The 21,410-nt window shown below is 59.0% G+C and overlaps 4 protein-coding genes and 1 pseudogene across 5 annotated transcripts; 3 read left to right on the top strand and 2 right to left on the bottom strand.

Moving 5' to 3' along the window:
- The first annotated feature begins 1,719 nt into the window (after window positions 1-1,719).
- Window positions 1,720-3,708, top strand: SCGB1C1 (secretoglobin family 1C member 1). The gene is made up of 3 exons (XM_003943333.4): window positions 1,720-2,331; window positions 2,880-3,079; window positions 3,548-3,708. Exons 1-3 carry the CDS (start codon window positions 2,277-2,279, stop codon window positions 3,578-3,580), a joined length of 288 nt encoding a protein of 95 aa, XP_003943382.1. The 5' UTR covers window positions 1,720-2,276; the 3' UTR covers window positions 3,581-3,708.
- A 1,717-nt stretch (window positions 3,709-5,425) lies between these two features.
- Window positions 5,426-8,127, top strand: CIMAP1A (ciliary microtubule associated protein 1A). The gene is made up of 6 exons (XM_003943332.2): window positions 5,426-5,613; window positions 5,781-5,981; window positions 6,393-6,494; window positions 6,657-6,778; window positions 7,492-7,632; window positions 8,025-8,127. The coding sequence occupies exons 1-6, from the start codon at window positions 5,505-5,507 to the stop codon at window positions 8,112-8,114; spliced, it is 765 nt and encodes a 254-aa protein (XP_003943381.1). The 5' UTR covers window positions 5,426-5,504; the 3' UTR covers window positions 8,115-8,127.
- A 2,041-nt stretch (window positions 8,128-10,168) lies between these two features.
- LOC104650138 (uncharacterized) lies at window positions 10,169-11,446 on the bottom strand (annotated as a pseudogene).
- On the bottom strand, window positions 11,352-14,361 carry BET1L (Bet1 golgi vesicular membrane trafficking protein like). The gene is made up of 4 exons (XM_039470818.2): window positions 14,254-14,361; window positions 12,962-13,053; window positions 12,627-12,683; window positions 11,352-12,509 (listed from the first exon to the last, which is right to left on the bottom strand). The coding sequence occupies exons 1-4, from the start codon at window positions 14,270-14,272 to the stop codon at window positions 12,342-12,344; spliced, it is 336 nt and encodes a 111-aa protein (XP_039326752.1). The 5' UTR covers window positions 14,273-14,361; the 3' UTR covers window positions 11,352-12,341.
- Window positions 14,362-14,558: 197 nt separating this feature from the next.
- Window positions 14,559-21,027, top strand: RIC8A (RIC8 guanine nucleotide exchange factor A). Of its 2 annotated transcripts, none has more exons than XM_010331209.3 (11): window positions 14,559-15,282; window positions 15,468-15,515; window positions 15,603-15,893; window positions 16,014-16,193; window positions 16,737-16,828; window positions 17,413-17,563; window positions 18,627-18,722; window positions 18,826-18,970; window positions 19,051-19,195; window positions 19,521-19,640; window positions 20,151-21,027. In XM_010331209.3, exons 1-11 carry the CDS (start codon window positions 15,199-15,201, stop codon window positions 20,269-20,271), a joined length of 1,473 nt encoding a protein of 490 aa, XP_010329511.2. In that variant the 5' UTR covers window positions 14,559-15,198; the 3' UTR covers window positions 20,272-21,027. The 2 variants fall into 2 exon arrangements, with proteins under 2 accessions (XP_010329511.2, XP_039326751.1); XM_039470817.2 differs by having other exon boundaries at window positions 15,603-16,193; window positions 20,151-20,305; window positions 20,411-21,027.
- Window positions 21,028-21,410: the final 383 nt, after the last annotated feature.

Raw genomic sequence — 21,410 nt, 5'->3', positions numbered from 1 at the left:
TGTTTGGATTTGTCTTATATTAACAGGGCAGTAGAATGGCTAACAGCACAGTCTGGATCAAATCCCACATCCTCCTCCTCCTTAGTAGCTCCTGACACTAGACAAGTCATCTAAGTTCTAACCTCAAAGCGTGGCTGAGCAGGCATCATCTCATCTGGCAGAAGCAACAGCAGGGGGGATCCAGAAGGAGCTGCTCTGTTCTGCTCACTGTCACCTGCTCCTCTGCCCACCTTCCTTCATGCTCTTCCCTCAGCCTCTCCCCAGCTCGCAGCCCTTTACTTGAAACTCTGCTCATTTTTCAGGCCCTGCTTGAATGCCACCACCTCCGTGCAGCTTCCACTGATGTTTGGCATTAGATTACTCTTTCCTGTGTGCTCCTGCACCACTGACCACTTCCACAACGTGGATTCTGTCTGTGATGTGCAAAATGCTGGGAATGCCATGGTGGGAAGACACGAGAGCCGCCCCCAGGAACTTGTGAAACCAGGAGGATTTCACAGACTTAAGGTGAGAAAAGTCACTGGGTTCTTTAAAAGGCTGGGATTCTTCCATTGGAAGAGGCCACGCTCTTCAAGAACCTGGACTCTACTACTGGAAAATTAAGTTGGTTGAGAAAAAATGAGTTGGAGAAAGTTGTTACTGATGTGAAGCAGAATTGCTTTCACTGATCTGCTTATTACTGTCACCCTCACCCCTACCCCAAGCAAAACTCCTGACACTAACCCTATACCTAACCCTTAACCCTAACCCTAATCCTAACCCAAGCAAAACCCCTGACACTAACCCTACACCTAACCCTTAACCCTAACCCTAATACTAACCCAAGCAAAACCCCTGACACTAACCCTACACCTAACCCCTAACCCTTAACCATAACTCTAAACCCCAACCCCTAAACCTAACCCTATGCCTAAGGCCTAAACCTAACTCTAACCCCTAATCCTAACCCTAATCCCTAAACCCTAACCCCAAACCCAAAACACTAAACCCTAACTCTAAACCCTAATCCTAAACCCTAACCCTAAACCGTAACCCTAAACCCCAATCCCAACTCCTAACCCCTAACCCTAAACTCTAACACCAACCCTAACCCTTAACCACCAACCCTAATGCTAAACCGAACACTTAACCCTAACTGTAACCCTTAACCTCTAACCCCAACCTTATCTGTAACCTTTAACTCTAACCTTGCCCTTTAACCCTAACCCAAACCGTAACCCTCTAACCGTAACCCTAACCCTAACCCTGTTTCCACCCCACTGGCTCTGTCCAGGGTGGAATTTTATCTGATTATCTGAAGTAGGCGGAAATCTCTGGTGCCATAGGGACCCTCCAGGGAACAACGACATTGGTCTTCACAGCCTGTGCATGTGTGTGGCCCGGGAGCCTGGGGACGCCCTCAGCCACCAGGTGGCAGCAGGGCCCCTTCTGATTTGGGCCATGCGGCTCAGTGGGAGGGCTGGACTGGCACCCTCCTACTAACGGCTACTCTTGGGGCGGTTTCGTTTGGTGGCCCCGGGTGTCCCAACCTCCTGTGTCCACTGTATTATGTCCTGGGACCTCTCCCCCAGGGCCTTCAACCTTTGCTGGCCTGGCCGCTGACAGACGACGCACCCCAGCCTGTCCCTTCCTCACTTCCTGCTGAGACCCGGCCCCGGCACAGCCAGCTCCATGTCCCTCGGGCCCTCTCAGGCTACTTCTCTCTTCCAGGCTGCTTCCCACCCCACAGATCCTCAGCCCCAGCTCGTCCTGCGGCTGTGTCCAATCCTGCATCTGCAGTCCCTTCCCCGAGTCGGCCGCCCCATTCTGAGCAGTGAGGAGGCCGCTGACTGACTGGAGACCCCCAGGTGCAGACCCAGATCACACAGCACACTGAGAAGAGGAGGGATTCCCACCTCAGAAGAAAGGCCTGAGACCAATCCCAGATCCCCCCACCCTCGGTCTCAAGGGCAGGCACGACTAGAGGCCCTTGGTGGCCAGACCCTGCTGCCCTCTTCACCGACCAGCTGGCACGGCCTCCCTCACCAGCGTTCCCTCCTCCCACACCTGTTCTCTCTCACACACACCCTAAAGCCACTTGCCAACCACCTGTCACGCAGCTACCCCGAGCCTGTTGCTGCTTAGCACCCACTGGGGGCCAGGGATGTGACAAACCTCATCTGAGCTGGCTGCCAGGTCCAAATGGGCAGGTCTGGCCCACCCTCTAGGAGAGGTGCTGCCCGCTGAGGCATAAAATCCCGGGATTCTGGCTGGAGGCAGCTCCTGAGACTGCCAGCATGAAAGGGAGCAGTGCCCTCCTGCTGGTGGCCTTCACCCTGTTCTGCATCTGCGGTGAGTCTGTGCCACTGGGGCTTCCAGAACATTTGGGAGTGGGGCGGGGGGATTGGGGGTGCCTGAGGAGGTAAAATCCTGGCATCGAGTCCGTGCAGTGAACACTCCACCTGCATCTGTCATAAAGGTGGGCAAAGACCCTACAGAACCAGTCTACAGACTGGGACCCTACAGACCCAACTACACCCCAACTAAAGACAAAGCCCAGCTGACCTAACCCCAGCCCCATGTCACCAACCCCAGCCCAGTCCAGCCTGACCTGACCCTTCAAGGGACCAGATTTCCCCCACACCAGAGGCTTAACTTTCCTTCCCTGGTGATCCCAGGGAACGCTGAGTAGAAATTGGAGCAGCTAAGATTAAGGGACGTGGAGGGGTCTTTGGGCAAGGTGGAGTTGAGGGTGCTGTGGAGGAAGATATGGGGAGGAGAGGTGGGCATTGATGGGGTAGCTCTGGAGACCATGGAGGTCGGAGCCCTGGGATAGGTCCAGGGCTGGGGTTACACCAGTCACCCTGTCCTGTCCTGGCACCATCTCGCCTATGATGCAGGGCTGGCCACGGGGGAGGACAACGCAGAGTTTTTCATGGACTTCCTGCAAACACTGCTGGTGGGGACCCCAGAGGAGCTCTATGAGGGGCCCCTGGGCAAGTACAATGTCAACGAGGATGCCAAGGCAGCCCTGACCGAGCTCAAGTCCTGCATAGACGGCCTGCAGCCAGTGCACAAGGCACAGCTGGTCCAACTGCTGGTATGGGGGCTGCAGGGACACCCCATTCCCTAAAGACCTGAAGCCTTACCAAGACCACCCAACACAACAGCCCCACAGCCGACCACCCACACACACCCCACCACCCACAGACACTGGACCCACATCAGCCAGCCGACGTGGACGCCCCAGACTTCCTGTCCACAGAGCGGCCCCCAGACGCCAAAGACCTGCTCCTCCCCAGTCAGCAGGCACACACGTGCACACAGAGATGCAAACACAGGTGCAGGCATGGCACACACACCACATGCACACGTGCAGACACATTCGCACGTGCACGCTCACACCTACAGCTGTGCACACCATCACGCACGCACACACACCCCCGGCTACTGGAAGGGGACGGCCAGCAATATGCCAGACCCCCCACCGAGGGCCTTGCTTGCCTGATGGCTCTGTGGCTCTCCAGTCACCGATGACAGCTCTCCTAGCCCACGGTCTGCCTTCCAGGTGCGAGTGCTGGGCAATGCGGACGGTGCCTGAGCGGACCTCGGAGGAGGCTCAGCCAGAGGACCTGCCACACAAGCAGCCACGGACACGCCACCCGCCACCACCTCCCCACGTGGAAATTCGCCGCAAACCATTTAATCAATAAAGCCTTGTGCAGCTCAGGCTCTGATTCCTGTCTCTCCCCCAACAGAGCCACATACACAGACCCACATACATCGGGTCCTGCTCAAGGAGCACACATGTGACATGCGGGGGACACACCCATGTCCCCCACACAGAGGGACGCACAGACACAGGGTCCACACAGGAGCAGGCACACCACAGGCAAGACCCAAAGTGGAAATCCAGGCAGACACCAGCAGGCAGGCGGACAGAGCACAGAGCCAGACAGCGCCACGTGGACACGGGGCGTCCGGTGGGTGACAGGAGGCAGAGGTGGCGGTATGAGGTGGGAGGGGCAGGGAGCCCCAGACACAGGAAATGTCCAGAACTGGGTGGGCACAGACCCCCTGTTGCCCATGGGCTAGGTCAGGGCAGCGGTGCTCAGCATCTGAACGCTGGTGCTGAAAGACGATAGCTGTGCACGGCAAACGTACGCAGTCACACAGGGGCCCAGGTCCGGCGGGTTTCAGAACAATCTCTCCCAAAGTCGCCCAAGAAAAGAATCTGCCTGGAAGACACTGGGAGGAGCTTGCGCCCCAAAGGGGCCCCTGACAAGGCTGAGAAGAAGGTGCGCCTGTGTCCAAGGGGGCTGGGAGCCGCAGGTGAGCAGCCTCTGAGGTCAGCCAGGGCAGAAGCAGCGCCCACGCTGACTCACACCCACCACAACCGGCACAGACCCTGACCCTGGATCCCAGGCTCTGCCATAGCCAGAACCTTCCAGCATCTCAGTGGCCCAAACCTCTGGTCTCTTCCAGGGGCACAGCTGAGTGGAGCTGCCACATTCTCAGGTATCCTCGGTGCTGGGCCCTGAAACTTCACTGCCCCGGCCCTCCTCTCCATACCTCTGTCCTGTCAGAGCCTGGCAGGGAGGCCCGGGCTGAGGGAGCCCCAGGAAGAGTGCCCTGGAGGACTTGGTTATGGGGGAGCTGGTGAGGGGACTGGTAAGGGGTACCTGGTGAGGGAACCTGAGGAGGGGGGTCTGGTGAGGAGACCTGGTGAGGGGACCTGGTAAGAACCTGATGAGAAGACCTGGTGAGGAGGGTCTGGTGAGGGGGGACCCAATGAGGGGGGGATCTGGTGACAGGGGACCTGGTAAGGGGGCCTGTTGAGGGGGGACCTGGTGAGGGGGGACCTGGCGAGGGGACATGGTGAGGGGGCCTGGTGGTGAGCTCTGGTGAGGGGACCTAAGGCTGAGGCCATTGTCTGGGTCACAATGACAGTAATCTAGAACCTGTCATCCCACAGAGCACAGAGCCACGTTCTAGAGTTTAGAGTGGGGACCTCTCCCCAGTTCTGTAAGCCCCTGAGGAGAGAGGGAGGCCTTCCTCTCCATGCTCCTTTTGCGGGAACTCCCTGGCACCAAAACCAGAGGGGACAGGACGGTCTCTGAGGAGGATGGGACAGTAGGGGGCCTGGACCGGAGAAGTTACAGCCCCTTCCTAGACAGCCCCTCCCTGCCCCTCAGCACAGCCTCAACCAAGACGTTCCCCACCTTTGATCACCATTCCAAGTAGGAGAAACTGGCCCAGGGCTTCCTTACAGCAGAGAAGCGTGGTGAGTTGAGGGCCACCATGGACAGCAACTCTGGGTTAGGGTTAAGCTGATGAGACGTTCACAGTCCTATGCAGAAAGCTCCCACCCTCCCTCACTCCTGGCTCCCAGCTGGAGCCCCCACTGAGAGCCCTGTACAGGTTCAGCAGCTCTGATCTTCACTGTCAGCAGAAGCAGGGACGGGGACGTCAGGGCCGGGCCTCCCAGCACCTGGAAACCCTCCCATTTGTAGATAGAGCTGGCCATGACGGAAGAGGTATGGATGGGCACCTGGAGGCCCCATCGCCCCCGGGGGCCCATCATGGCCCTCTACAGCAGCCCTGGACCCAAGTACCTGATTCCACCAACAACAGGTAAGAGCCTGAGAGCCCGTGGGGAGGGTCAGGAAGCAGGAGGGTGGGTGGCCTGGGGAAGGCCTGAGGGTGGGGGTCCAGGGAGGGCCTGGGGCTCAATCCCCGACTCCCAGCGGGGAGAAGGGCATGCCAGGCTCCAGGCTGCTCAGGGCCCACTTCGTCCACAGGCTTCATGAAGCACACGCCCACCAAGCTACGCGCACCAGCCTACAGCTTCCGTGGGGCCCCCATGCTCCTGGCAGAGAACTGCTCCCCGGGGCCCCGCTACAATGTAAACCCCAAGATACTGAGGACTGGCAAGGACCTTGGCCCTGCCTACTCCATCCTGGGGCGCTACCACACCAAAACCATGCTGACCCCTGGCCCAGGTAAGTGACCCCCCGCTCAGGCTCCTGCCCCTCCCTGCTGAGTCCCCTAACCTCACGTCCACAAGGGTGTGAGAGCTCAGCCGTCCAGCCCCTCCTGTCCCATCTTTCTCTCTGGAGGGGTTGCCATCACACCTGGGCAGCGAAGACTCTGACCCTAGAGCCCAGCGCCAACCTGGACCTTTCTCTGGCAAGCCCACGTCAGACCCCTCTCTCCCTGCTCAAAAATGGCCTTTGTCTCCCCAGCCCCGAGGTCAGCATTTCCGTCCTGGACACTGACCAGACCTGGTCACTACCTGTGTTGGAGCCCAGAGGCCCCATGCCTAGAATGTTGGGGAGCCCTCCTTGAGCCCCCAGACGGGGCTGCATACCCACCTGCTTGTTGTCCCAGCACCCCCTTGGCTCCTTGTCCAGGTGACTACTTTCCAGAGAAATCCACCAAGTTCGTGTTCGACTCAGCACCCAGCCACTCCATCTCTGCTCGGACAAAGACGTTCCGTGTGGACAGCACCCCAGGTCCGCAGCAGCCCCAACAATCCTCAGCCAAACGGATCTGGGGATCCTGGGTGGGGAGGGTGAGATGGGGCAGCCTGACGGCTGATCTCCAGGCTTGGGGGACAGCCCCAGGGAAGGGGCAGTGGGCCCTGTTCCGGCCTGAGGAACACGTCCACCCTGCAGGCCCCGCGGCGTACATGCTGCCCGTGGTGATGGGGCCCCACACCGTCGGGAAGGTCTCCCAGCCCTCCTTTTCCATCAAGGGCCGCAGCAAGCTGGGCGGCTTCAGCGATGACCTACACAAGGCAAGGGTCCCCCCGGCTGAGAACAGAGAACTGCCCCCCAACCTCCCCCACAACCCAGGACCCACCAGCTCGGCCCTGCCTTGCCGAAGCCCCTCAGCCCCCTACCCTCTGGGTGCCTGCCACGTGCTGGGGTGACGCTGCAGTGGTGAGGAGGTCCAGGCCCCAGCAGAGAATGGTGCTGTCTGGAGGGTGACAGGCAGTCTTAGCTAGGATTGCATGGAAAGAAGAGGAGGGGAAAAAATAAACCATGACCTATTTTGGGGAGGAGGGTCCTGGTTTCAGAAACAGCCGGTGCAACGGCCTCAGGTGGGCACGTGCCTGAGAGCTTGAGGGGCCTGAGATGGGGAAAGTGTGTCAGGGCACCCAACAGCCCTTGTCCATGTCGATTTCACCAGCCCCAGGCCCCCAAGTCCAATGGGACAGCGACCCGCTACAAGCGGGCCTCTCACACATGCTCAGGGATGTTTCCAGGACTGGTACACTCTGAGGATGTCATAGCCAGCGTGAGGCTGAAATCGAGGAAGCAGCCCCCACCTGAGAGATGCCCCACAAGCAGGGTGACAGAACACAGAGGGGGACCCTGATGCACAGGCACCGACTTGTAGCTGGCTCTGTTGACTCAGGCCTGAAACCCTCTGTCCAAGTTTGCTCTGCTCTCTAGGGCTGCACGCCCTGGGTGGGCAGAGCTTATCTGAGCCTCCTTTGCTTCTCAGACCCCAGGTCCTGCAGCCTACCGCCAAACTGACATGCAGGTGACCAAATTCAAGGCTCCACAGTACACCATGGCTGCCCGTGTAGAGCCTCCAGGGGACAAGACCCTCAAGCCAGGACCAGGCGCCCACAGCCCTGAGAAGGTCCAGGAAGAGCACAGCCCAGAGGGGTCACGGTGGCGTGGGGGCCCTGGCCCAAAGGGATGTGCAGGAAAGAGCAGGGGAGGGGGTTTGGGACAGAGAGGAGGGGAAACAGGGTCAGGCTGTGAAGGACACAGCCAAGAAGGGGCGGAGGGTTAGGGTGGGAACTGGAAGCACCTCCACCCACAGGTAAGCCTTCCTCGACAGGGAAGCAGAGGTCCTGCCCTTTTCCTTAGACACTGACAGCTACCACTGCTGAGTGCTCTGTGTTCAAATTTGGGAGTGTAGCTTCTGGCCACCTTGGCCCCAGGCTCAGGAAGGACAGCGGCCCAGCCCCAGCCAGGGTAAACTGCATGTGGGGGTGCTGGCTCCTCTCACAGCCCCTCCTCTCCCAGGTGACCCTGACCAAGCCCTGCGCCCCCATTGTCACCTTCGGCATCAAACACTCTGATTACATGACACCCCTGGTGGTGGATGTGGAATAGCCCGGCCCTACTGTGCCGCATCACGCCCGACATCTGCACAAGATTCACTGGGCCACGGAGCTCGAGGCTGTCTTCACCCGCTGGGCTGCGCTGGCCGGCCCCGCAGGGCAGAGCACGCTTGTTTGGATGATTGTAACCAGTTATTTTTTCCTACTCTATTTTACCATTTGCCGTCTTGTTTTCTGCTGTGCCCAAAGTATTTAATAAATCAGATTGCATTAAGTAAGGGTTTGTCTTGGTAGAAGGATCAAGCTTTTACAGAAAGGAGCCCCGTGGGCTGTCAGCACTTGCCCACATAGGGTCCCATCCTGGCTTCTAGGGCCCAGGGTCAGCTTGGTGAGATGGGAGGGCCTGAGTGCCTCAGATACTCTGCTCCACACCTGTCCCTCCCTATGCTGCCTAGCTTGAACCCCAAAGACAGCCAGAGCTGTGCTGGTCTCTTAGCAATGCTGTGTCCCTCCCCTTGAATCTGGACTGCAGCCTGTGACTGTCCTGAATAATGAGGTATGGCAGAACTGATGCCACCTGGCTTCTGATGCCAGGCATACAATGTACCAAGGAAACAGCTTCTGCCTGGATAGCAGTGCCCACCCCACCCCCCACCCGTTACCACTGTGTCCATGTTTGCTCCAGCACCAGCCATAAGCTTGGTGAGCAAGCTTAAGCATGAGGAGACTGAACTCATCCCAGGCAGTCAGCCCAGCCAGCCCTCCACTCACCAGCACTGACCTCTGGACGTGTGAGGACGTCAGATGGAGGCGGCCCCGGGACCACATCTTACAGTGAGGCCTCCACATTGTACAGCAAGAACAGCCAACCCTGAAGCAGTGCTCAGTCTCAAATTCAATGAGACATGACAAACTGTTGCAATTTTAAGTGCAATTTTAGGGTGGCCTGTTACACATCAGTGGGTACCACAGGGAGTAGGAGGACATGGACAGGGAAGGTGGGGTATGAGCTGCGCCTGAAGAGGGGGATTTCCAGAGGCTGCCCAGGAGTCCAACACCAGGCCTCAAGAAGTGGAGTCTGGATCTCAACTCGGCCTTTTGGGGAGGTCACTTCAGGATGGACTGCCTTGTCAGACACAGCTGTGGCACCATCACCTGCACCTGTATAAAGCACAACACAGGCCGGGCGTGGTGGCTCAAGCCTGTAATCCCAGCACTTTGGGAGGCCGAGGCGGGTGGATCACGAGGTCGAGAGATCGAGACCATCCTGGTCAACATGGTGAAACCCCGTCTCTACTAAAAATACAAAAAACTAGCTGGGCGTGGTGGCGCGTGCCTGTAATCCCAGCTACTCAGGAGGCTGAGGCAGGAGAATTGCCTGAGCCCAGGAGGCGGAGGTTGCGGTGAGCCGAGACCGCGCCATTGCACTCCAGCCTGGGTAACAAGAGCAAAATTCCGTCTCAAAAAAAAAAAAAAACGCACAAACAGCTACTGACTCTCACTTAGCTGTGATCATGCCAGCCTGCATATTCAAAGCACTTCATGTTTACTCACGTTTCTTGGGGTTTTTTTTTTTTTTTTTTTTTGAGAGGGAGTCTCTCTGTCGCCCAGGCTGGAGTGCCGTGGCACCATCTCGGCTCACTACAACCTCCACCTCCCACGTTCAAGCGATTCTCCTGCCTAGGCCTCCTGAGTAGCTGGAATTACAGCCAAGCACCGTCACACCAGCTACTTTCTGTATTTTTATTACGGATGGGGTTTCACCATTTTGGGCGGGCTGGTCTCGAACTCTTGACCTTGTAATCCACCCGCCTCAGCCTCCCAAAGTGTTGGGATCACAGGTGTGAGCCGCCGCGCCCGGCCTACTCACTTACTCCCTGTGTGATGATGCCCTCAGGATCCCCATCTGCATTTCAGGAACGTGGGCAGGGAAGGGTAACACAGCAGGAAGTAGGTGAGTCTGTGGCTGCCCTGCCCAAAGCCAACCCTGATGGGAAGGGAGAGGGTTGATGGCAGCAGTGCCCATGGCCAGCCTGTGGACCATGGTGAGCTCCACACAAAATTCCCTCAAATCCCAAGGAAATGAGGACAACAGAGACCACGGGGTTCGTTCGTCATGAAATCCTATTTACGAGTTTTTATGGTTTACGTGTTTTGTCTTGAAATTATGGGATAGAACCTAGCACTCTGTCCTCCCTTGGCAGAGTGGGTAACCCTGGCTCTCACGATGGGCCCCAAGATCCCTTTTGGTTTTACTGGTGTCAGGGATCATAGTCAGCAAACCCCGCTCTTTTACAGGGTCAGGGGCCCGGGGCTGAGGGTTAGCGTTGGGCCCCTCAGGAAACGCTGGTCTGGCACAGCAGCAACAGGGTTGCCACTCTCCCTTTGCAGGATCTTTCTTAACACAGCAAGAGAGGCAGAAAAGCAAACCAGAAAGGAAATCCAGCCCAGACCCCAAAGTACCTGGGAGGGCTGCAAACAGCTGTGGAGATGGAGAGACAGGGAGGGAACAAGGGAACAGTGACTGCGTCTGAGACAACAAAGCACCTCCCTAACGAAGGCCACCCCGAGTCGCAGCCTAACTTGCCAGTTTGCATCAGCAAGATGAGCGGGCGCCACTACGGAAAGAGCAGCAGGGGTCTCGTTCGGTTCCCACAGCTCAGTCACATTCCCCAAAAATGGAGGTCAGCCCCGAATGGCCCAGGAAAATATGGGGGATGAAGAGTTGGGAGACAATGCAGGCAGCTGCTCCCATGCCTGGTGACCAGGGGACACGCCCCTGAGGAGCAGAGGACTAAGGCGGGCCATGGCAGGCAAGGACACTGGTGCCTGAGGAACGACAGGGGTCTACAGAGGGACATCTGAGGAGGGGGCAGCAAGCTGGGAGCAACAGCAGCCCAGCCAGGTTTCAGGGCAAGAGCAAAGCCCCAGAGAATGGAGGCAGTGGAGTGGACCTTGCTGGGTGAGAAGCGGGCTTGCACTGCATGAGCGACTAAGATGGACTCCACTCCTCCGGGAGGCTGGCAGTCTCAGCCAGGTCCCAAGGAAGGCGGCTATGGTGAGCGTGCGTGGAGAAAGGGGGCTTGCTGTGTGTAAGGGAGAAGGAACGGAGGGCAAGGGTGACCCAAGGGGGGCTTGTCTCTGGTCAGCCTGGAGCTCCGAGGCAGTTCGGGATGGACGGGACACATGGAATGGCCACGGGTAGGGGACAGCGAGCCCACAGTCCCCAGGGACTGAGTGGGAGGCACAAGATTGGAACAGGACCAAGAAGGGCACAGAAGCACACGACTCGCACTTTAAAGGTGTTTTTACGCCAAGACAAGGAGGATGGTACAGAGCACCGTCACAGTCAAGGAAGCCTGGCAGGGCTGGGCAGAGGGGCAAAAGTTACCAGCAAGCTAGGCAGCAACTGGAGGCCTCACAGGAACCTTCCTGCGTAGACCCACAGATGCTCCCCCACCCTGCATGGTTTGCCTGACTCTGAAATGCTAAACAGGCCCACTTCTAGGTCTGTTCTGCAAACACATCTTTGGTGCTGGGTTGATCCTGAATCCTGAGAATGCAAGTTTCTGCTCCTAGATACACAGTCACATGACCCAGAAGGATCCAGGCCCAGTGGCTAGGCCAAGGCTGCAGTTCACTCCATCCACACCCCCATTCTCCCCAGGGGTCTCACTTCATCCGCAGGACTGGAGAGCAGGCAGAGAGAACTCACACACTGGTCTGCCCGTGCTTAGCAACCGTGGCCAGAAGTAACTATCATCTCCAGGTCGAGAGGCTTCAGTCGGAGGAGACGGCACTCACTCAGGGTTCACAGTCCCTTCCTGCGTCAGCTCCAGGCACCTGGGCTCACAGACATGGCCTCACCCTGACAAGGACACGGCCGTGGAGCCTGAAGATGTCAGAGTCCCAAGAGCTGGGAGAAAGGCTGCAGGCTTCAGGTGGCTACGTCTGGGATTCAACAGCTGCTGTGCTCGGATCTGGCCCCTCTAGACATGCTGTGGCCCCAACTCTGCTGGTGTCTCTAGCACCTGAGGGATGGGGGAGGAGCTGGCCCTTGGTTTCCCCAAAAGAAAGAGTCCCTTCCACACATGGGATCAGCCAACATGAGCTCATCAGGTCACAGGCTGCCACAGCCTCCTGCCCCACAGGAGTAAGATTCCTAACCCACCGTTGTAATTTCAAAGGAGTATTTTGTAGTAAGTTCTCTGGAGACCAAGCTGCCAGGCAGGAAGACCTGGGCTGCCCTTGGCACCCACAGACACCAGCTCCCACTGGTTCACGTCCTTGCCCTCGACAGGAAGTAGGAGAGGATGAAGAAGGCCACAATTAGACCCATGGCCATGCCACACAGAAGCTTCCGGTTGTCTCGCCCAGACCTTGCCATCGTGGAAAAGCGCTTCACACTCCCCGTAAGCAGGCCGGTCACGCTTGTGAAATCCGAGTCCTAAGGGCGGAATCCCAGCAAGATCACACAGAAGTGGTGATTTGACCGCCCACCCACACCAGTGCCGAAGGAGACACTGTAAGTTCTGCAGCAGGCAGTGCTGGGGCAGGCCCTTACCATGCCATCCAGGTACCGGTTCTGATCCTCTGCGTCCCTATCGATGTCCAAGGCAAGCTGTTCAGCACAGAGAGGGCAGGGTTGGGCCAGGGCAGACACGTAATGCAGCACTCACCCTCCCCAGACCAGACAAGCCCTGTCAACAACTCTGCCAGACAGTGTTGCAGCAGCAGCAGAGAGGTCCAGGTAGGGCCTCATGCAGGTGAGCATGGCCACAAATCGGACCAGGAGGATGGAAAACTGCCTGAAACTCCTCTGGGCCGTCTGCCTTTCCTCTGATCCCCACTCCCCGAGGGCACCCGGTAGAGGTAAGAGGACAGGAGACCACCACTGACCGATTTGAGCCTGGTGACTTTGGAGGCCAGGCTGTCGGTCATTCGCTTGTTCTCGCGGTCTAGTATCTCTTCCACAGCACCAGGACTCTGAGCTGAGAAGAGAGAGAGGCTGAGGGGTTGCATCCACCTGTGAGCACGGCCCCTGACCCCTCTCACTCCAAGCACATCTGGGTGAGTTGGAAATCCAGGGCGACTGGGCCCTGTGTCTGCTGGGCAGGTGGCAGACACAGAGCCCTAACCCAGGCTCCAGCAGGTAGATCTTGCACAAGTGAGGCAGGCTGCACAAAGGACGACGCGTGTAAGCGCCTGTCATGTGAACACATGCCCTGTGTGGGGATGGGCAAGCACCCACGACAGGCTCGGTGCAACCAGCAGTTTCGGATACTGCGCAGCAGAAACTGGACCCAGCCCTGGGATGCTGGTAAGATGTGACACTTGCATCCATGGAGGTCGCCATCTGTGTAAGAGCGTAGGAAACACTTGGGAAAAGTACCCAGCAGAGCAGCAGAAAGGCTCACGCAGGGACGACTTTGGAGCTGGCTCCTGAAGAGGTGGCAAGGAACCAGGACAGAACATCGAGAAGGCTCTTTACCGCACACAAAGTGGCTGAGCCAAGCTCCCAATTCCCCAAGAGTGGGATCCTTGGTCTGCATCCCACAGAGGGCTTCCCGCAACACCCAGAGCGCAGCGCTTGCAGAGGCCTGGCCTGTGATAGGCTGGGCCAAGTGACAAGGAATTTCTGTCCCATCAGGTGGCTGAGAACCGCCTCCTGCCTAGCTTCAATGGAAGGAGCGGGTGCCAGCGTCCTTCCAACTACTCACGCTCAATTCCTTTAATCATCATAGCAACTCAGAGGGGCAAACATCCATATCCCACTTTGCAGACCAGAACACGGGCTCCGGGAGGGGGGCTGGGGCCATCGAGGCCCAAGTCAGCAGACGCCTGCTTGGACACCAAGAGCGTCCGGCCTGCACTCCTAGAGCCCGGACCCGGGACCTGCCGAACGCCGAGGCTCCCGCACCCCGAACCCATGCAGAACCATCTCACACGGAGTGGCGGGGAGTTGGGGGACCCCGCAGCGGCGCGACCCCTCGCTGGAGCAGCTGGGCCGCCCCGCCCGCCTCCCGTCCTAGCAGCAGGGCCGGCCGAAACCCCACTCCCCTCGGACCCGGAAGGATCCGATTCGCCCCCGTGACAGGGCCAGAGGCAGGCGCACGCGGCTCTGCAGGCAACAGCGTCGGCTCCGGCCCGGCCCCGCCCCGGCCCCAACGACTCCGCTCTCTCGCGCTCACCCCGAGCCCAGTCCGCCATTGTGCCTGCCCCGGCTCCTCAACGCCGACACCGACCGGGCCTCCGCCGCTTCGGACGTGGCGCAGTCTAGGGGCCGGACTTCCGGCCCCGCCCGCGCCGACCACGCCCCCTGGGTGCCCCGCCCCTTCCGCCTTGAACTCCGTGACTTCCGGCCGAGGGCCGCGGGTCGGGAGCCGCCGGTCGCGGGAGCGCGGGCGCGGATGTGGCTTTTGTCTTCCGCACCGTCCCAGGCTGGCGCGCAGTGACGCGATCGCGGCTCACCGCATCCTCCGCTGCCGGGCTCAGGCAGCCCTCCCGCCTCGGCCTCCGCAGGCGCTGGGATCGCCGGCGTGCGCCACGGCGGACGTGACGTTCGTGGTTCCTGTGAACGCGGGACGGGGCGGGGCCGTTTGCTCAGTGCCGAGACCACGGGGTGGGGTGGACGCTTCCTGACGGCGGGGAGGGGTTCGCGGGCCCCCCGAGCAGGAGCCGCGTTCCCGGCCGCGTCCTGGGGTGTCCCCTCGCGTGCCTTCCCCTCGGGAGCAGAAGCTCCGCGACAGCATGGCCCTAGGAGTCCCGTCCGCCTGCGCGCCCCGGCGCACGCCCGACGGGCCCGACGGCCGGGACGGCGAAGTCCCCCGCCTCGGCTCCGCCTCCCCGCCCCATCCGTTCTGGGGCGCTCCCGGGGCGGCCGGGCGGGGTGGGGGCTGAGGCCCTGTCCCCTCGGAAGTCCCGGCCCGAGGGGCGCGGGCCGCAAGGAGAGGGGTCCGTTCGGCCGAGGGCGACCCGGGTCCCGAAGCTTCCGACGGCCGCGCCGGCTCCAGGCCCCGCCCCCTGAGCCGCCGCCGCGTCCCGGCCTCCCCTGCGCGCCGGCGCGGAGCTCCCTGGGCCGGGGCGGGGCCGGCGATCCGCGGCTCGGAGGGGCCGAGGCGGGTCCCGGGGGCGCCATGGAGCCCCGGGCGGTCGCGGCAGCCGTGGCGACGGGGAAGGAGGATTTGATCCTGGAAGCTCTGCGGTCGTACAACCGGGAGGTGAGCCGCCGCCCGAGGCCGGCTTGTGTCGGCGAGCGCGGGGTTCGCGGCGGGTGGCGGGCCCGGGGCCGGGGTGCGGTGCTGCGGGGAGCGGGGGCTGCGCCCCCGGGCGGCAGGTGCGTAGGGCCGGGGCGCGCGGAGACCCTGCCCCGCTCTGGACCTGAACTCGCCGCTTCTCTCTGCAGCACTCCCAGAGCTTCACGTTTGATGACGCCCAACGGGAGGACCGGAAGGTGGGTGCTGGCGCGAGGGGCGAAGGGGCGGGGACGGGCGGCCCCAGGAGAGGGGCCTGGTGGAGCCGCTCTTCTCCCTGCCCACAGAGGCTGGCGGAGCTGCTGGTCTCCGTCCTGGAACAGGGCTTGCCGGCCTCCCACCGTGTCACCTGGCTGCAGAGTGTCCGAATCCTGTCCCGGGACCGCCACTGCTTGGACCCGTTCACCAGCCGCCGGAGCATGCAGGCGCTGGCCGGCCACGCTGGCGTCTCTGTCTCCGAGGGGCCCGTCCGCGAGTCCGCAGACATGGGTGTCGTTCTGGAGTCCCTCAAGTGCCTGTGCAACCTCGTGCTCAGCAGCCCTGTGGCACAGACGCTGGCAGCGGAGGCCCGCCTGGTGGTGAGGCTCACGGAGCGTGTGGGGCTGTACCGAGTGCGGACCTTCCCCCACGACGTCCAGTTCTTTGACTTGCGGCTCCTCTTCCTGCTAACGGCACTCCGCACCGATGTGCGCCAGCAGCTGTTTCAGGAACTGAAAGGAGTGAGTCTGCTGACTGACACGCTGGAGCTGACGCTGGGGGTGACTCCTGAAGGGAACCCACCCGAGCTCCTTCCTTCCCAAGAGACCGAACGGGCCATGGAGATCCTCAAAGTGCTCTTCAACATCACCCTCGACTCCATCAAGGGGGAGGTGGACGAGGTGAGCACAGACGGCAACCCATGGATGGGTTTCAGCGCAGCTCCAGCATTTCCTGGGCCTGCTTGCTTCGCACTGGGTACCTTCAGGTTTCTGAGTGTCAGACATGGAGAGGATAGGATCCCTCAGCCTGTTGGGACAAAGCCAAGGAGATGCCGGTTCTGGGCTGGGACCTCAGGGAAACGGTCTGAAGGAAGTAGAGGCCCCTTCTGGCTCTTGCTGTCTGGCAGGAGGGCTGTGTGGTGTCAGAGGATACTATAAGAGATCCTTCACCATGAGGCCATGAGTGGGGCTGAGACAGTGTGTGACTTCATCCCCGGGGAATGTGTTCCTACTCAGGGAGGTGCTTTTAAGAAGACAGGGGTGGTCATCTTTTGCCCCCAGCACTACCACAGTCACTTAGGAGATCCCAGGGGGCCAGGCATGGAGTATGGGAGCTGCACAGTCAGTGCCACATATTCCTGGAGTGCAACAGACAGTAGCACCCCAGCAGGCAGCAGTGGGATGAGTGGGGCTCCTCACAGGAACCCTTCTTTCTTTGGTCAGGAAGATGCTGCCCTTTACCAGCACCTGGGGACCCTTCTGCGGCACTGTGTGATGATTGCTACTGCTGGAGACCGCACAGAGGAGTTCCATGGGTGAGGACGTGGCTTTTTCTGTGGCCACATTGTCTAGCTGGTGGTCCTCAACCCTGGCTGTGGATCAGAACCACCTGAGAGCCCAGGCCCCACACTGGGGGGTCTGACTTTGTCTGGGTGAATGGTACTGGACATCAGTGTGTTTCCAGAGAACACTGAGTGCTTCTAATAGGTGGCCAGGACAGGAGCCATGAATCCGGGGACAGGAATGTGCCAACTGGACCTTGTGTAGTGGCAACAGACAGCATGGTATTTACTGGGGCATTTTGGTGTCTTGTCCCCATTCTTGGGCCACCTGCCCCTAGGCTGATCTGGGTTTCCAGAGATGGTGGCACTTTGGCCCAGACCGGGTAGGGCAGTTAGGGTGTCTGAGTGCCCCCACCTCCCCAGGGGACCCCACTGTACAGCTGAGTGGCAGTGCCTCTACGATCAGTCAGTCTCTGTCCTTGGCTTTGGTCCCTAGTTCTGCTGCTTTAGGCCCTCAGATGCCAGCTCATGTAATGTGTGGTTCAGCGGGGGCACAAAGATTGCACCTGTGCCGAGGGATTAGCCCTATCGAGACCCCTGTCTCCTCCTGTCCCCAGCCATGCAGTGAACCTCTTAGGGAACTTGCCCCTCAAGTGTCTGGATGTTCTCCTCACCCTGGAGCCACATGGAGACTCCGTGGAGTTCATGGGAGTGAACATGGATGTGATTCGTGCCCTCCTCATCTTCCTAGAGAAACGTTTGCACCAGGTAGGCTGGGGATGGCTGTGCAGGCTTCCCCTAGTGGCTCTGGCACTGGCTGTCCTGCACAGCTGCGGTCAGTGCTTCCACACTGGTAAGTGGAGATCACCTTGGTAATATGATATGGGCACTTCTTTTGGCTGTTCTGAGGTCCAGCCTGGCAAGAAGCCAGACCCTTCGTCCATGAGAAGCATGTGGACGCTCTCCACACACTTGAAGGTTTCACTTCTGCTTAAATATTTGTGGATCTTTATTGAGTGGTCCTGAGAAGCCGCCCAGTCCCTGCTTTTAACTCTTAGACACAGGCAGCCCTTGATTACAAGCATGGCTGTCCCTCAGCACCCTGAAGAGACCCACAGGAACCTCTGATCAAAGGTTCCCTCTGATTCCTGTGACTGCACTAGGGGGCATTTGGACAGCTGGGCTCTAACCATTCTCCAGGATCTTGCAGAAAGCAGGCTGGAGTGCAGTAAACTGAGATTCAGTAGACATCTTGGGAATCTGCCTGCCTAAGCAGAGGACACATATGGTGCATGTGAGCCAATTAGGATAGGGACCTGGCATTGGGCACACAGTTGGGGTCGTCCATCCCTGTCGCTGCCACTGCTGATACTGGGGTCCCGGCACATTATGCTGGGAGAGACGGGAACTCGCTGCTCTCTTGTCCATGAAGTACACCAAGCAGCGATTCAGTTCTGGTTTCTCTTTCCCACCGTCAGATCTGAGTTCAGTGTGTGTGCCAGTGGCGTGCTAAAGCTTTAATTGCTTTGTGTTTGCTTCCCATCCCTGGCTTATAATTGAAGCAGTTAAACTTCAAACAGTTATTTGAGCCAAGTCACAAACTTACGAGTACTTCTGAGTTAGGCTCTATCCCTGCCCCTTTCAAAACTGACACAGATACCTACCACCCACTCTTGGCCCTCCAGTGACTAACTGCAGAGGGGGGTCTCCAAACCCCTGCCGCCAGGACCAGCTGGTGTGTCTTGTTGGGGGCAGGGGATTGTGGGGGTTTAACTCTGCGCCAGCCTCAAATCAGGTAGGGCCACAGGCCTGATGACAGGCTTTTCTACAGACACACAGGCTGAAGGAGAGCGTAGCTCCTGTGCTCAGCGTGCTGACTGAGTGTGCCCGGACGCACCGCCCAGCCAGGAAGTTCCTGAAGGCCCAGGTCTGAGGCTCAGAAGCTGGCGCTCCTGGGGGGTGTGGGTCGGGCCCTGATCACAGACCCTTGGCCGCTCCAAGCCCAAGCTGAGGGACGGCCGCCTCCCCAGGTGCTGCCCCCTCTGCGGGACGTGAGGACGCGGCCCGAGGTTGGGGAGATGCTGCGGAACAAGCTTGTCCGCCTCATGACGCACCTGGACACAGATGTGAAAAGGGTGGCGGCCGAGTTCTTGTTTGTGCTGTGCTCTGAGAGTGGTGAGTCACGGCGGCCCGGGCCCCAGCCTGCCCCAGCCCGCCCCAGCCGGGCTGGCACTGACCTCTGCCTTGCTCCCCAGTGCCCCGATTCATCAAGTACACGGGCTATGGGAATGCCGCTGGTCTTCTGGCTGCCAGGGGCCTCATGGCGGGAGGCCGGCCCGAGGGCCAGTACTCGGAGGATGAGGACACAGACACCGATGAGTACAAGGAAGCGAAGGCCAGGTATGTGCCCCCAGCACACGCTCGGGGCTCCACTCACAAGCCCCTAGTCCCTGTTGCCACAGCCACGTGGACCCCTGTAGGGTGAGTGGGACAGGATGACACATGGGCAAGACCTTCCAGAGTCAGGCTCCTGTCCCTAAGTGCCATCTGGGATACCAGAAGGTGGCAGGTGGCAGGAGCCGGTTAACTGTGCTGCCCCTGGAAGGAGGCCTCTTCCTGCAGGTGCCTTGTCCTGCCCCCTCTCGCCCCAGTGGGAAAACGTGTCTTGCCTCCTGTCCGGGAGAGTCACTAATGCATTCCCTACACTCTATCCCATGGGAAACAGCATAAACCCAGTGACCGGGAGGGTGGAGGAGAAGCCGCCTAACCCTATGGAGGGCATGACAGAGGAGCAGAAGGAGCATGAGGCCATGAAGCTGGTGACCATGTTTGACAGGCTCTCCAGGTGTGTGGCATGAGAAGGAGGTGTGGGGAGCCTGCAGCTGGGAGAAGGGAGAGCTGACCCACATCCTGGCTTGTGATCCCCAGGAGGTAGGGTCAGAGGAGAGCTTAGGATCCCAGCAAGGCTGCATTACTTAGGTTTGAAATCACTTGCCCTGGAGGATCCCCCAGGGGGTGGGCATATTGAGGTCAGTATTGTGCCCATTTTACAGATGATAACTGAGGCCCAGAGAACTTAAGAGACTCTCTAATGTTCCTGGACTTATTGGAGATGGTCCAATGTCCAAATTCAAGACTGTTGAAGGACAATTTTGATGTCTCAATTAAGAAGCTGCTTAAAGCCATGAGGTAGCAGTTAGGATTTGGGCCCAGTTAACAGAAGGTCCAACCAGGCTTCCCCAGTAAATGGGGGCAGCCTACTTGGTGGAGAGGAAGGTAGCAGCCAGGGGTGAGGAGGACCCCTGCCTGGCCAACTGGGCCCCTTCCCCAGCCCCACTGCACCTTTCCCCTACAGGAACAGAGTCATCCAGCCAATGGGGATGAGTCCCCGGGGTCATCTTACATCCCTGCAGGATGCCATGTGCGAGACTATGGAGGAGCAGCTCTCCTCGGACCCTGACTCAGACCCTGACTGAGGATGGCAGCTCTTCTACTCCCCCATCAGAACGGGTGCTGCTTCCAGAGATTTCCTTGGGGCTGTAACCTGGGAGAAGCCACATCCCTCTGGGCCCACGCCTCTCTCCATCTTGGAAACCCTTTCTCTTTACTCCCCAGGTGCTGTTCATGATTTGCCCGCGGTTCAGTTTCTTATCTCTGGACTGCAGTGGTCTTGTGCAAGAACACAGGGCTCAGCTTGATTTCTGCAGGCAAAGTACTTTCTTTTGTCTGCGCCAAGAGGAACGTGTGCAGAGGCTGCTGCCTGAGGGCAGGGCCTACCTGGGCATACAGAAGAGCATGTGTATGGGAGGGCAAGGGGTTGGGCGTGGGCATGCACAGAGCAGGCACATCTGAGATTGGCATGCGGGCCAGAGCCGGTGCATTGAGGAATGTGCTGCACTTCACAGGGAGAAAGAACCTGTCAGAACTTCACGTACAAGTATGTCAGAACACGCACTCCAAGGTATGCCCTGTGGCTTCTGTCCTGTCTTCACTGGGCGCAGGGCTGGAGGCCTCAAAAGGTGTCCTCCTTGGTCCTTGTTGAGCTACCCACTGTAGTATCCACAGTGCCCAAGTTCCCGCCAGTTCTGGCAATTAAATCTCAATCCTTCCCACTGTCTTAGACTACCCTTACAAGAAGGAGAAAGCCCCTTGTGTGACCACAGTTTGAGATTTATACCATGTACCACACATAGACACAGAAACATCCTGAAATAAAGAGGTCTGAGCAAAAATGTATGTGTGAATATATGTGTAAACTGTTAAAGGGGCCAGGCACAGTGGCCCATGCCTGTAATCCCAGCACTTTGGGAGGATGAACCAGGCAGATCACTTGAAGCCAGGAGTTCAAGACCAGCCTGGCCAACATCGCGGAACCCGTCTCTTAAAAATACTAAGTGTTACCCCAAAACCTAAAATGCAAAAAAAATGATATGACCTAAAAAAAGTACTAAGCTTGATGGCTAAGCCCATGTGCTAAGCACAGTGGCCCACGCCTCTAATCACAGCTACCCAGGAGGCTGAGGCACAAGAATTGCTTAAACCCAGGAGGTGGTGAAAGTTGCAGTCAGCTGAGATCACAACACTGCACTCCAGCCTGAGCGACAGAGAGACACTC

Source organism: Saimiri boliviensis, chromosome 6 (assembly GCF_048565385.1).
Source record: "Saimiri boliviensis isolate mSaiBol1 chromosome 6, mSaiBol1.pri, whole genome shotgun sequence".
Lineage (NCBI taxonomy): Eukaryota > Metazoa > Chordata > Mammalia > Primates > Cebidae > Saimiri > Saimiri boliviensis.
The sequence above is the reverse complement of the archived record's forward strand: the minus strand, read 5'-3'. Positions and strand labels throughout refer to the sequence as shown.

Coding starts and splice junctions, on each gene's coding strand:
- SCGB1C1 (XM_003943333.4), top strand. CDS start 2,277: ATGAAAGGGAGCAGTGCCCTCCTGCTGGTGGCCTTCACCCTGTTCTGC. Junction 2,332..2,879: donor CACCCTGTTCTGCATCTGCG/GTGAGTCTGTGC, acceptor CCTATGATGCAG/GGCTGGCCACGGGGGAGGAC. Junction 3,080..3,547: donor CACAGCTGGTCCAACTGCTG/GTATGGGGGCTG, acceptor TCTGCCTTCCAG/GTGCGAGTGCTGGGCAATGC.
- BET1L (XM_039470818.2), bottom strand. Junction 12,684..12,961: donor AAGTCACCAGGCTCAAATCG/GTCAGTGGTGGT, acceptor TGTGCTGAACAG/CTTGCCTTGGACATCGATAG. Junction 12,510..12,626: donor ACCGGTACCTGGATGGCATG/GTAAGGGCCTGC, acceptor TTCCGCCCTTAG/GACTCGGATTTCACAAGCGT.
- CIMAP1A (XM_003943332.2), top strand. CDS start 5,505: ATGACGGAAGAGGTATGGATGGGCACCTGGAGGCCCCATCGCCCCCGG. Junction 6,779..7,491: donor TCAGCGATGACCTACACAAG/GCAAGGGTCCCC, acceptor TTTGCTTCTCAG/ACCCCAGGTCCTGCAGCCTA. Junction 7,633..8,024: donor GCGCCCACAGCCCTGAGAAG/GTCCAGGAAGAG, acceptor CTCCTCTCCCAG/GTGACCCTGACCAAGCCCTG.
- RIC8A (XM_039470817.2), top strand. CDS start 15,199: ATGGAGCCCCGGGCGGTCGCGGCAGCCGTGGCGACGGGGAAGGAGGAT. Junction 18,723..18,825: donor GGAAGTTCCTGAAGGCCCAG/GTCTGAGGCTCA, acceptor CCGCCTCCCCAG/GTGCTGCCCCCTCTGCGGGA. Junction 18,971..19,050: donor TGTGCTGTGCTCTGAGAGTG/GTGAGTCACGGC, acceptor CTTGCTCCCCAG/TGCCCCGATTCATCAAGTAC.